Raw genomic sequence first — 12,293 nt, forward strand, 5'->3', positions numbered from 1 at the left:
TGTTGAAAAAGGCTTGACCTACCCAAGCTTGATCATCCAGTTTCCTGCCTTGCAAATATCAACCTTTGTCTTTTATTCATGATTACTTTTTAAAATATAAGCTTATCCAAGTTTATCCAACCATATCCAACTTGGCCAGGGTATGGCTAGGATAATGTGTTGGTGTAAGGATGGGAATAGCCAGCAGCCAGTCAAGCCATTGATATTCCAATATTTATTTTTCACCCAGTCCACCTTTGTCCTCTCACTTTCATCATGAGCTTCTTTTTCATCCAGGACTAAGGATCAGAATGGTGGGAGTCACAATCACAGATTACAAACCTCAGAATGGATGTTTGAGATAGAAAATTATTCCAAAGCTTTTGGTTCAGTCATGGCAGTCCCTGAAAAGGGCTGGTTGTCAATGAAACTCCCATCTTCCCTTTCACCACTTTGGCTAAATTTGACCATTTTTACTCTTGAGCTCAAGTGAATAGCAAACCATCAGTCTTTTGAGTCCTGACTTCTGAGTCCTGACTTCTCCATCTTTTGTCCCTTTTCATTGTTTTACTGCTGCCCCTGTCTCTTCTTGTCTGTGCTAGCTAGAGAAACTGAAAGAATTTCAATTGCACTTGGAGCACTTTTTCAGTTTGAGATGCATGTGAGATCCTGTATTGCATCCCAGAAGATGACCTGTCCTACTGCAGGTGTGAGCTGAGGGCCCTCAGAAGAGGCAGAAGAAGTCGCAGTGCAGATGGGTTTGGTTTTGGCAGGATGAGCTCATCCATCCCTGGACAGCTGAATTGGGAGCCAGATCTGACCTAAAATCCTGCTGCTTCAGACAATAATCAGCCAATGAAGCAAAAGAGAAACACTTTGTGGTTTAAAAAATACCGCTGAAAAAAAATTAAATGAAAGGAACTACATTTAAACCCAGACCTCAAAAATATAAAAGTGGTTTTCCTTTAATGGAAGGACTTTGCTTAACTTCACCCCTAAACTTCTCCAATTCCAGCTTTTCTCTTCCCCTCCCTTTCCCCCCTCCACAGGTGATGGCTGTCTGCAGGCTGGCTCATCTGCATGGGTCACAGCAGGACTCGACTTCCCTCGTAGGTGATCCTGTGGCCTCCTGTTTTCATTAATTCATCCATGGAATTAGCTTTTTATTAACCATTACCTCAGCCAGAAAGTCTGAGGATAATCAGGCACTAAGGACTAATCCTTCATCCCTAAATCTCTTCCAAAATAAACCTGTATCTTAAGTATACCTGAGTTTCTCTTTATCATATTTATATGATTCATCTTTGTCAAAAGGAATTATCTTTCCAGTGTCCTTTAACTCTGATTTATCTCCAGAAGAAGGAGCAGGACAGACACTGGTTTTAAAAATGGGGTTCATTGTTTCTCTTGGGTAGGACTTGCTGGTTTTGAAACTTCTCCTTGTCTTCTTTCTGCTTTGAAGGTTGCTTTATCTATATGAATTCTACTAAAGAAAAAGGCCTTTGGAGGTGACTGTGCCCTGTCAGCTTGTGATCACAGGAGAACATTTCAGCAGCTTTCAGACCTACTCTGTAATGATAAAAGCATCCTTGGGAGTCATCCCCCTGTAAAACTGGACAAACCCTTGAAGAGGAAGAAAATGTTTTTGGCAGGTAACTGAGTGCAGGTGAATTCATGGTGATGAAGTGGAAGCTTTTAGAAGTTGTATTAATATTATATAGAAGAGTATTTTGAGATTTGCCACTGAAGGCAAAAATTTTCATTGAAAATTTACACAAGTGGTCAGATTATTTCTGCTAAACAGATATTAAGTTTCTGTTTCCTGTGGAAATGATAATTTAATAACATTTGATTGTTACAAAGCATCCTCACAGGCTTATATTTGATGGTGCCTGACAAGTTGCAATTGCATTTTGTGTACCTGTGCCTGCTGTTCCTGTACACCAGGTTTGCAGTGCCCTGTGCAGTGGGGCAGTGCTGGGTGTCCCTGGCACGGCACCAAACGCAGGCTCCAGGAGAGTGCTGGTCCCGGTGCTGGTGCTGGAGCTGGTGGGACCTCCCTCAAGCCTCATTCCCTGTGTGCAGTGCTGGCCAGCCCCAAACTGCCAGCTCTGATAGCCCCTGAGCTGCAGCTACAGAGCTACGTCACAGCATCATGGAATGGCTGGGCTGGAGGGGGCCCTAAAGTTCATTTCATCCCACCCCTGCCATGGCAGGGACACCTCCCACTGTCCCAGGCGCTCCCAGCCCTGTCCAGCCTGGCCTTGGGCACTGCCAGGGATCCAGGGGCAGCCCCAGCTGCTCTGGGCACCCTGTGCCAGGGCCTGCCCACCCTCACAGCCAAGGATTCATTCCTAATATCCCGTCTAACCCTGCCCTCTGGCAGTGGGAAGCCATTCCCCCTCATCCTGTCCCTCCATCCCTCAGCAATACTCTTGCTCCATCTTTCCTGTTGGCTCCTTCAGATACTGGGCACTTTCTCTGTTGCTGGAAGGTGTTTGGAGTTTGGGGCCCAAATTTCCTTGCTAGGAACTGAAGGATCAGGTGTGTGAGCCCGCTGTTTTGGGGAGAGATGGTTTGGTTGTGAGGGCCCATGTCTTGGGTAACTACTGAGAAGGCTGATAGTGGTCCTGGACATGAGCTGGCTCAATGACTGGAACTTATTCTGTGTTGAAGGGCAATTCAGGGACTCTCAGCCCTTTTGTTTGAAAGATTCTCTTTTTTTTTCAGAAAGACCCTTTCTCTAACTCTTCTCTTCCCAAACTGGAGTATTCAGTTACTATATTTGTACAGGTCTTCAGGAATATTGTTAGATAACACTGTAAAATAATGCAAATGTAATTCTATGAATATGATACACATATTATCAATATATATATATTTAACACTGAGCAGACTCACAGAATGACAGAATTAGTAAAGTTGGAAGGAACTTGGGACATTGGTTTCATCTGGTGGGACTTATGAGAGGGACACATCTGGTGGCACCTCCGTGCTCAGGCAGGGCCATCCCAGAGCACAGGGCACAGCATTGTGTGCACAGGGCTCTGCAGGATCCCCAGTGCTGAGGGAGACTCCAGCCCCTCCCTGGGCAGCCTGCTCAGGGCTGGGCACTGCCCAGGGCACAAGTTGTGCCTCCTGGGCAGGGGCAGTGCTGGGCTCAGGCCCTGCCCGTGGCTCTGGTGCCACTGCTGGGCCTGGAGCAGAGCCTGGGCCCTGCTCTGCCCCTCCCTGCACACAGGGACAGGGGATCCTGCAGAGCCCTGTGCACACAATGCTGTGCCCTGTGCTCTCGGATGGCCCTGCCTGAGCACGGAGGTGCCACCAGGGACCCTCTGTTGTCCCTTTCAGCCTGAGCCATTCTGGGATTCTGGCTTATTTCTTCTGGCCAGTTTGATGGCTGAGGGCACAGTTCAGACTGTGAGGACATGTACTCTAACTTTGTGAATTCTACTTTTCTGACTTTGTGTTGTGCTTAATTTTGTAAGAGCTTAGTTTCAATCTGGCACCCTCAGTCCTGAGTTACTAATGTATTACTACTAATTATTAATGTATTATGTAACATAATCAGGTAGTGCTCACCTCAGCTTAGATGCCCTTTTGGGGTGGAGAAGAATAGTTATTATTTTATGCTGAAGTGATTACAGGGAAATATTGAGTGATGTTTGGCCTTCCTTCCTTCCTTCCTTCCTTCCTTCCTTCCTTCCTTCCTTCCTTCCTTCCTTCCTTCCTTCCTTCCTTCCTTCCTTCCTTCCTTCCTTCCTTCCTTCCTTCCTTCCTTCCTTCCTTCCTTCCTTCCTTCCTTCCTTCCTTCCTTCCTTCTTTCTTTCTTCCTTCTTTCCTTTCCTTTCCTTTCCTTTCCTTTCCTTTCCTTTCCTTTCCTTTCCTTTCCTTTCCTTTCCTTTCCTTTCCTTTCCTTTCCTTTCCTTTCCTTTCCTTTCCTTTCCTTTCCTTTCCTTTCCTTTCCTTTCCTTTCCTTTCCTTTCCTTTCCTTTCCTTTCCTTTCCTTTCCTTTCCTTTCCTTTCCTTTCCTTTCCTTTCCTTTCCTTTCCTTCCTTTCCCTTCCTTTCCTTTCCTTTCCTTTCCTTCCTTCCTTCCAGGAGAACATCAGTGTGATCTGGGAACATTCAGACACTCAGCATCTGACTGAATCTCTAGAAGGGACAGATTCAGCAGTAAAACCTAACGGAAACAATTTTCTCTCCCTTGGTAAAAAAGAGATTTTACTTTTTAAAGAGATTGCCAGGAAAACTACTTTGAGACTATTAAAGAAAGGGGAAATAGGAATAGTTTAGTTATTGATGGCAGTGTGAATCCTAAAATATTACAGTTAAGGTATTACATTTGTACAGCCTCTTGGGGCTCTTACCAACACACTTCTGCAGAGATGCTAACACTAATTCCTCTTCCATGGAAAAGGTATTAATTAAATTAGTACTTAAAACCTGAAGTTCTGGGAGTTGTCAGAAATGTGGATGTCACAATTTGGAGCCGATGTCCACAGATGTGTTTGCTGAAGGCAGCAGTGCTCTAAGGGAAACACTGAGTAATCAGATGACTCTGGAAATAACTGGGAAAAAAAACCACCAAACTGATGAAGTTGATGTAGAAGTCCAAATATTACATCTCAAATCACAAAATAAATGTTGTACCAGCCTGCTGATTTCTATGCTGAAGTACATGAGAAAAACCAGCAGCAGAATATCTGAGGGCAAACAATCCTCTAATCTAGTAATGAAAAGAGAAACCTAAATGTCCACAGATTAGTGAGACATAAGAGGACACCAGGAGCCCTCTGGATACATTTTAGAGCCAAAGCCCCCTTCAGCCTTGTAGGAAGCTGTTTCCCTCCCAGCTGTGCATCCAGGAGCTGGTGGTGGAGTTGGAAGAGCTGTTGCTCACTTCAAAGGGGAGTTTGTAGATTCCAGATAATGGTGCTAGTTAATAATTCAGCTCATAACGCCCATCAGTTTCAAACATTTAAGGAAGAATGAAGTGTCTTTGTCAGTACAGAGAAAGAACAAGGGCTGCAGTTCTTTGCCTCAGATGTGAATGTCTCTGCTGAGAGATTAAAGCTCTCCTGGGTGCCATTCCCAGGGCTGCTGTGGGGACTTAAGGGTGTGTGCTCACTTTCTTGACCAGACATTGGAAATATCCCTATATTGCCCTGAATTAGGATAATTTACAAAAAAAAGGAGCCTCTTGTTTGTGCTCTCTGTCACACCTCAAGTTTTCTGTAGGATCTTAGCACCAGCCTTGGCAATGCTGAGGCAGTGAAGCCCTTCATGGATTGGGGAAGGTGTGTGTGTCCCACGTGGGGCATTCCTGCAGGTCCTGCCAGCCTTTAGATTAATTAACAGTGGGCAGCTGGTACCCATAGAAGGGAAGGCAAAGATCTTGGAGCGTGGGAGAACTTTGCTGATAATTTGTTTTGTTGCTGTTGTTTTACATTTAAAGCTTGAAGAACTAGAAGGATTCCTGTACTTTGAACTGCAGGCCTCAAATTCCCAAGTTGGGGCTGTATTTTTTAGTCCCTGATAGGAGCACACCCACCATGTGTGTGCCAGGGGACACACACAAGGCCCCAGATTTACTCAGCATTCCTGCTTCTTCCTAGATCTCCATCTGCTGGCAGATGTGCCTTTCAAGTGGGGGTGCTTTGGAAAGGAAGGAACAAGAGAGAGCATGTGAAAATGTGCAGCAGCTGCCAGCTGGGCTCCCTATGTATATAGTTATATTTATATGTGTGCACAGCTATATTTATATATGTGTATGTAGCTATAGTTATATATATGTCTATAGTTATAGGATATATTTTTATATATAGATATATTGATATATGTGTATAATTATATTGTGTATATAGTTAGATTTACATATATGGTTATATGTATATAGTTGTAGATATATTGACATTTCATAGGTGTATTGATATTTAGATAAGTATATAGATATTTAAATAGATAACATGACATTTTATACTGAATCTGCAGTAAGTTTTTTAATAGAAATGGGTGTTGAATTGCATTTTTTATGTGTTTTAAATTGCAGATGATCGAGTGTTGTAGTTGAAAACATGCGTCGTGTTTCAGTAGTTGTGGCTGTCACGACAAAGAGCCCTCAGCACAGCGACAAGTTTACAAAAGAGGGGACCGACTTCTCGTTGGCATAATTGATTAATTTCCGTGAGTGACTCCAGGGGTGTTACAACCCCGCTTGCTGACCAGTTCGCTTTCCTGGGGCCCCTTTTCCAGGAGCAGCGGGCGCGGGTCCCGGCCCGCCGCGGGTCCCGGCCGCGGTGCCACCCGTGGGTTCCCCGGTGCCCTCCCGATCCCCGCTCCGGCCCGAGCCCGCGGCCCCGGCCCGCAGCATCCTGCACCTCCCCGCGGAGCCCGAGCGGCGGAATTCCAGACCTCTGACATCAGCCCGACCTGGAACCTCCCCGAGCCCGAGCCGGAGCGCGGGGGCGATGGGCAGAGCCCCGCAGGGCAGCGCGGCCGGCCCGGAGCGGCGGCGGGCCGAGCCCGGCCGGGTGTCCCCCGCCCCCGCGGGCCCGGGCGCTGCAGGCGGGCGGCGGGGCGGGAGGGGGAGCCCGCGGCCCGGCCGGGGGCGGCGGCTCGGCTGCTCCACCCGCCCGTGTCCGCAGGTACGAGCGCCCGGCCGGCCCGGGGCTCCCCGCCCGCCGGGACCTTCCGCCGCTGCCGCCGGAGCCGCGCTCCGAACCCGCCCCGCCGCCCGCGCTCCCGGCAGCGGCTCCGCCGCCGGGTCGCTGCCCATGTCCCAGCTCTGCTCGCCGTCCGCGCTCGCTGCCGGCACGGCCGGTGCCCGCCTCCGCTGCGGGGACGCCGCGCTTTGGAAACCTTCCCGGAGCGCGCGGGGGTGCTGGCGCAGGTCGGGCGATTACATGCGGACACTTCACTTTCAGCCATGCCTGCCTCGGGAGCTCTCTGCCTGCTATAATTTTCTCCCTTTGATCTCCCTGGATCCTTTTTCGGGCTGTGGAGCTCCGGTTGCACCTACCTGCCTGCTGCGTGTGTGCAAGAGAGAGTTTTCCTCTTTTTTAAAATATTTTTTTGGTTAGAAATTCCAATTCTATTTTTTTTAAGACCGAACCCAAACATCATCAGAGAGAGCCACACGGTTTTGTTAAGCTACTGGAAATAACTTTTGCCTGGGATTTACAGCAGGATTCCCTCCCGGCCCGGCCCCTGCGGACTCCAGCAGGCTCACTGCCTTACAGGTTTGCAAAGGTTTTTTTTCTTGTATATCCTCTTTTCTCTCCAGAGCCATGCGATCACTGTAACTTCAGTTTAATCAAAAACACTTTCTGTCTTAATTCTCCCAGTTATGAAGACTCGTCGATGCGTTTCATGTGACCTTTGGGCAGACCGTGGAGCTTTCTATTTTATTTTGTGGGGCCTTGAGTCAGGATCTTCTTAACGTGTGCTTGGAAGTGGTCATACCGGAACTGGGGCGCGCACAGAAATAGTGCGAGAGAAACCAGATACGCCGTAACTTTCTGCCTGATACCTGTTGGGCTTCGTGTCTAAACTTTGGCAGTGTTTGGGGGCCTTTTTATTTCCTGGGAACTTCCAGCCATGAAGAGGAGCTCTGTGCTTTATTAATTATCTTTGAGAACTCTACTTAGAGTCAGACTATGAGCATGGATTTCTGAGGGAAAAGTAAAGCTGATCTCCAAACTTGAATGAAACACTTCTGGCATGAGGAAGATGGAAGGGATCGTCTTCGTTTGGAAGGGAACAGTAGTGGAGCAAGCCTTCTTGACACCATAAATTCAAGGAATACCGCCTGCCTAATTTCTGGGAAGGATACCAATCGGTGCAGATAACATTCAAGGTTGTGCTTATGCTGTGGGAAATGCTAGCAAGAAGGTGAGGTGTCTCTGGAGGGTATTTGGGATGGATGTTTTGAACCTGTGGGTCTTCATAACTTCTGGCCAGGAGACAGGAGGCCTCCGCATCCGCGGGGAGACCTTCCCGTGCCTCATCTCGGTGGGACCCAGGAGTTCCTAATGCTCCCTGTGCACCCAAACTGACTTCTTGCTTCCAACCTGTTTCGCTGATCCTTCTGGATTTATCTGCCGGAGGACAGACTCACAATTTAGGATTTTGAAATTTTTTTTTTTGTTTGTTTGTTTAAAATATGCCTGTGAGCTCCCGGCGGCCTCTGAGCACGTGGCACGGGGCTGGAGGAGCGGCGATGGCGAGAGCCGGCGTCGCCGGGGAGCCGCGCTGGCGGTGACCGAGCCCCGCTCTGCGGCCCTGCCTCTGTCCGCAGCCGGCTCGCAGCCCGGAGCGGTGCCGCCGGCCGGGCCCGCGGTGAGGACGCGTTCCCGAGCGGTATGAGCGGCCGGAGCCCGCTGCTGGTAGCATGAGTGCTGGCCCCCAGGTGCAGCTGGCTGTCCTCTGGCCTTGGCTGCTCATGGCGACCCTGCAGGCAGGACTGGGCCACACCGGGCTGGCGCTGGCGGCGGCCGTGGAGTCGGAGCGGGCGGCGGCGCAGAAAGCCATCATCAGGGTCATCCCGCTCAAAGTGGAGCCCATCATCCTGGAAGGGGAGTTCGCCAACGTCGCCGAGGTGACTCCGGCCGAAGGGAAACTGCTCCAGGTAAAGGCAGCGGTGCCTGCTCGCGTTCCCGCGGCCTCGCCGCCCGCCCCAGCCTGCCCCCTTTCCCTCCTGGCTGCCTTGGGTTCCGTGTCCCGGCGCTGTCCCCGCGGGTTCGGTCCCAGGGGCCCAGGGGACGGCGTCGTGCTAAGGGCTGAGCCTTCCTTCGGGGCCGAGCTGTGGCTGCGCCTGATTACTGCTGAATTGTGGATGTGGTCGGCTGATTCCATAGAGATTATTTCGTATCTTAATTGATGTTATAAAGCTGAGTGTGTCAAGTCACATGTTCGGATGTGAAACATCTGACAGAAGACAGGATTACATTTTTTTCTCTGAAATTCATGAGGTTTTCCACGCACTCTGCCGAGGTCGGGGTTCTGTTTCAGCCCCGAATCCCATCCTGGCTGTGCCCACCAGAATCCCTGGCCCTGCTGGTTGTTGCTTGTACCTAAAGGGTGAATTTATCTACACAGGAGCTCCAGTGGTGTCACCACCAGGTACTTTTATAGATGAATTAATGCTGTTCTCTGACCTTTATTAAGGGTAATCTATTAAGGCCACAGGTATCTCCACACCTGGGCAGGAAATGCATGTGCTGCACAGCCAGAGCTAAGCCTTTCACTGAACAGATCCATCTCCTGCACACACTGCATTTGGAGCTCAGTTTCCTGAGACCTGGTGTGCATTCTCTCCATTCTGTGGCTCATCTGCTTGGCAGTTGTGTGCTTTATTTTTGAGAACAAAAAAAAAAAAAATTACAAAATAGCCTGCATTAATATTAAGTCTTAATTTTCTCCCGGACTTTTCCATGCCTTTCCAAATGGGGTATGTTGAAATCTTAATTACATTTGAAGTCTGGAAAATTAAATGAAAGTAATAAATTTTGTGTAGTTTAAGAAGAGAAGGATAGTTGAGCCAGCTTTAGAACATGGTCACCTGTCTGAAAGTGAGCATGGACAATTTGTGACATGAATAAAGCCTGCTTTTCCATGCCTTTTGAACTCCTCAGGATGAAATCTCTGCTATAAAATTATATTACCAGGCTGAAAAAAAAATCTGAGACAAATGCACTCAAGGTCCTCTTCTGTTGTGAGGCAATGTCCAGGAAGGTCAATATTTATTCCTTACTAAAGCTACAGTGGTGTTGCAACTGAGCACAAAGTATAGAGTAGGACCTTTTGGAAATGGGAGGATGATAACCTCTCCTGAGGGATGTGTGGAGGTTTCTAACCAAATGCAGCAATACCAAGTGGGAATTTTGTTCCATCACAGCAGCACCAACCAGGTGTTTGGAATAAAAAGCTGTGAATAGTGTCCAATTTCATCCTTTAGAAGTCATCCTCCAAATGGAGAGGGCTGGGGAAGCTAATCCAGCCTGTTGAGATTGGGCACAGCAGACCCTGAGCTGCCCTGGGTGTGTTTCAGCCTTGGCTCTGCTGCTCTGTGAGCTCCTGCTCCACATCCCGCTGGATGCAGTGTGGCAGTGCTGGTTTTAGCTGGCAGCCCTGAGAGGGGGTCAGGCTGTGCCTCCTGCAGCAGGATGTTTGCCTGGTGCCAGGCACTGTGCTCTAGGAGGACTTAGCCAGGTGTGCGTGTGACCTCTCCTGCAGATCTCATGCTGTGATTTCGAATTCTGCTGCTAGGTATTGAAACATTGCCTATGAAATGGCAACTTTAGAGTTGTTTGGGTCCTGATCCTGCAGTGGGTTCTTACCTCTGGAAAGAAAAAAGGGAAATGGGGATGTAATTCTTCTCCTGGTACAAAAGAAGTAAGAAATTAGTGGGATGTATACTTTTCAGTTTGCTTTTAAATAGTGGGATATTAAACAGACCAGAATCAGGCTTTATTGGAATATCTCATTTTGCACATGGTTGTCAACATCCCAATCTTGCAAAAGCTTTTGGTCATGTGCTTAACTTTGATGTCACTGGAACTCCTACTTAATAAATAAACTTACAGCTGTGCATGCCTACCTGCACAATGGCTTCTTCAAATGTAGTTTAGGAACATAACGTGGTACATTTACAGTTATTGAGTCAAGAAGTGGGATTTTTACGGCATTTTTGAATAGGTCTTGGTTATGTCAGACTCTGTAAGGTGCTGCAGTCAGCCTGTCCAGGAGAACACAAATTGTAGAACTTAGCTTGGAAGAGAGGCATGGATGGCCCAGTCCCGTTTCCAAAGCAATGCTCTCTTCTTTCAGAGGCAGAATAGGATTGCCCAGGGATCAGTGGTACAGAGCTGGCCCTGTAGGCAAGTCAGGTTTTCTTTATTATGACTTATAATTATCTTCATAGTGCTCTGGTCAATATATTTTCAGAAATGCATTCTTAATTTAATACAGAAAATCCTGCACACAAGCGATGGAACATCACCAAAGCTACTTCTACCAGAATGTTTTCCTGGTTTCGTTTCTCCTTGCCCTATTTTCCAGGATCACCTACAGAAATGGACTTTGATTGTGGTGTGTTACATCCTAGAAGCCAACTTTAGCAATATCCTCTTTACCTACAATAAAAGAGCCCCAGCGTTGAATTCCTCCTGCCAGCCTTTGCCCTTGTGAGCGGTTTTGTGGGAAATCTCTGTGTTTCTGTAGTTGCCCAGTGGGCACGCAGGAAGATGCCAGGGAGCCGCCAGCCCTGCCAGTGTAACCCCAGCAGTGTTCCTCTGGCACTCCAGTGCTGCTGCTGCTGTGTGATGCAAAGGGAGAGGAATTTCTCAAGCAGGCAGAGCCACTTAAGCCTTTATAGGTCAAAAAACCAACACCTCAGACTTCTTGCAGAAATCATCTCCAGGCTTGTGCAGTGCTCCAGCTTGTTCAGGGAGCTCTGAGCATTAACTCTTGCTGGACATGAGAAGAACCTGGGGAACTCACTGGCAGTTTCCAAACTGGAAATTTGGGTTTGGAAGTTTAAATTGGGAAGGAATCCTTCCCTGTGAGGGTGGGCAGGCCCTGGCACAGGGTGCCCAGAGCAGCTGTGGCTGCCCCTGGATCCCTGGCAGTGCCCAAGGCCAGGCTGGACAGGGCTGGGAGCACCGGGGACAGTGGGAGGTGTCCCTGCCATGGCAGGGGTGGCACTGGATGAGTTTTAAGAACCCTTCCAAGCCAAAACAGTCTAGGATTCTGTGGTCTCTGCTGGGCCACTGTAGGAGCCTGAACTGCTGTTAAAAGTTCCATGGAAATCAAAATCTGGCCCTTTATTACAGATGGAGGAACCAAAGCTTTTAGACAGGTAGGTTGGAAGGAACATAGTTGGAACTTACCAACAATGGACAATCCATGAGCAGCTCAGGATTTGACATGCCCTTGGAATTGCAATTCCTGTGGCTGCCAATTAACTCCCTTTCACAGGATTGTTAAAGAGATTTTTCAACTTTTTTATACTTCTGCTGCTCTATTGACTGATTTTTGCGGAATAAGTCTCGTTTCCTTCTTGCCCTTGACTCAGTTTCCACTTGATACTGGAGCGAGTTGATGTTGGTTTGAAGGTAGATAGGAAAATAAGGAATGTCTTGAAAAGAAAAGGAGACAGTCACTGGAGGGAGTTACAAGAAGATTTTGTAATTTGAATTACAACATGTGCAAATCTAATTGTGGAAGAAAAAACCCCTTTTTATTTGAGATATAGTTCATCACTTACAGTAGTTTAGGACAGTTCAAGGATGATCAGGAATCAAGGATGCATTA

General features: G+C 48.0%; 1 protein-coding gene across 2 annotated transcripts in view; it reads left to right on the forward strand.

Moving 5' to 3' along the window:
- The first annotated feature begins 1,349 nt into the window (after positions 1 to 1,349).
- RNF43 (ring finger protein 43) overlaps positions 1,350 to 12,293 on the forward strand; it is a 65,262-nt gene continuing 54,318 nt past the window's right edge. The window contains exons 1-4 of one of the 2 annotated variants that reach the window (XM_074556835.1): positions 1,350 to 1,631; positions 6,031 to 6,164; positions 7,086 to 7,219; positions 7,325 to 8,607. In XM_074556835.1, coding sequence (XP_074412936.1) covers positions 8,371 to 8,607 — 237 coding nt within the window. In that variant the 5' untranslated portion in view covers positions 1,350 to 1,631; positions 6,031 to 6,164; positions 7,086 to 7,219; positions 7,325 to 8,370. Of the gene's footprint in view, positions 1,632 to 6,030; positions 6,165 to 6,219; positions 7,220 to 7,324; positions 8,608 to 12,293 lie in introns of those variants that run through there. The other variant, XM_074556834.1, reaches the window with a different exon arrangement.

Source organism: Zonotrichia albicollis, chromosome 22 (assembly GCF_047830755.1).
Source record: "Zonotrichia albicollis isolate bZonAlb1 chromosome 22, bZonAlb1.hap1, whole genome shotgun sequence".
Taxonomy (NCBI): Eukaryota; Metazoa; Chordata; class Aves; order Passeriformes; family Passerellidae; genus Zonotrichia; species Zonotrichia albicollis.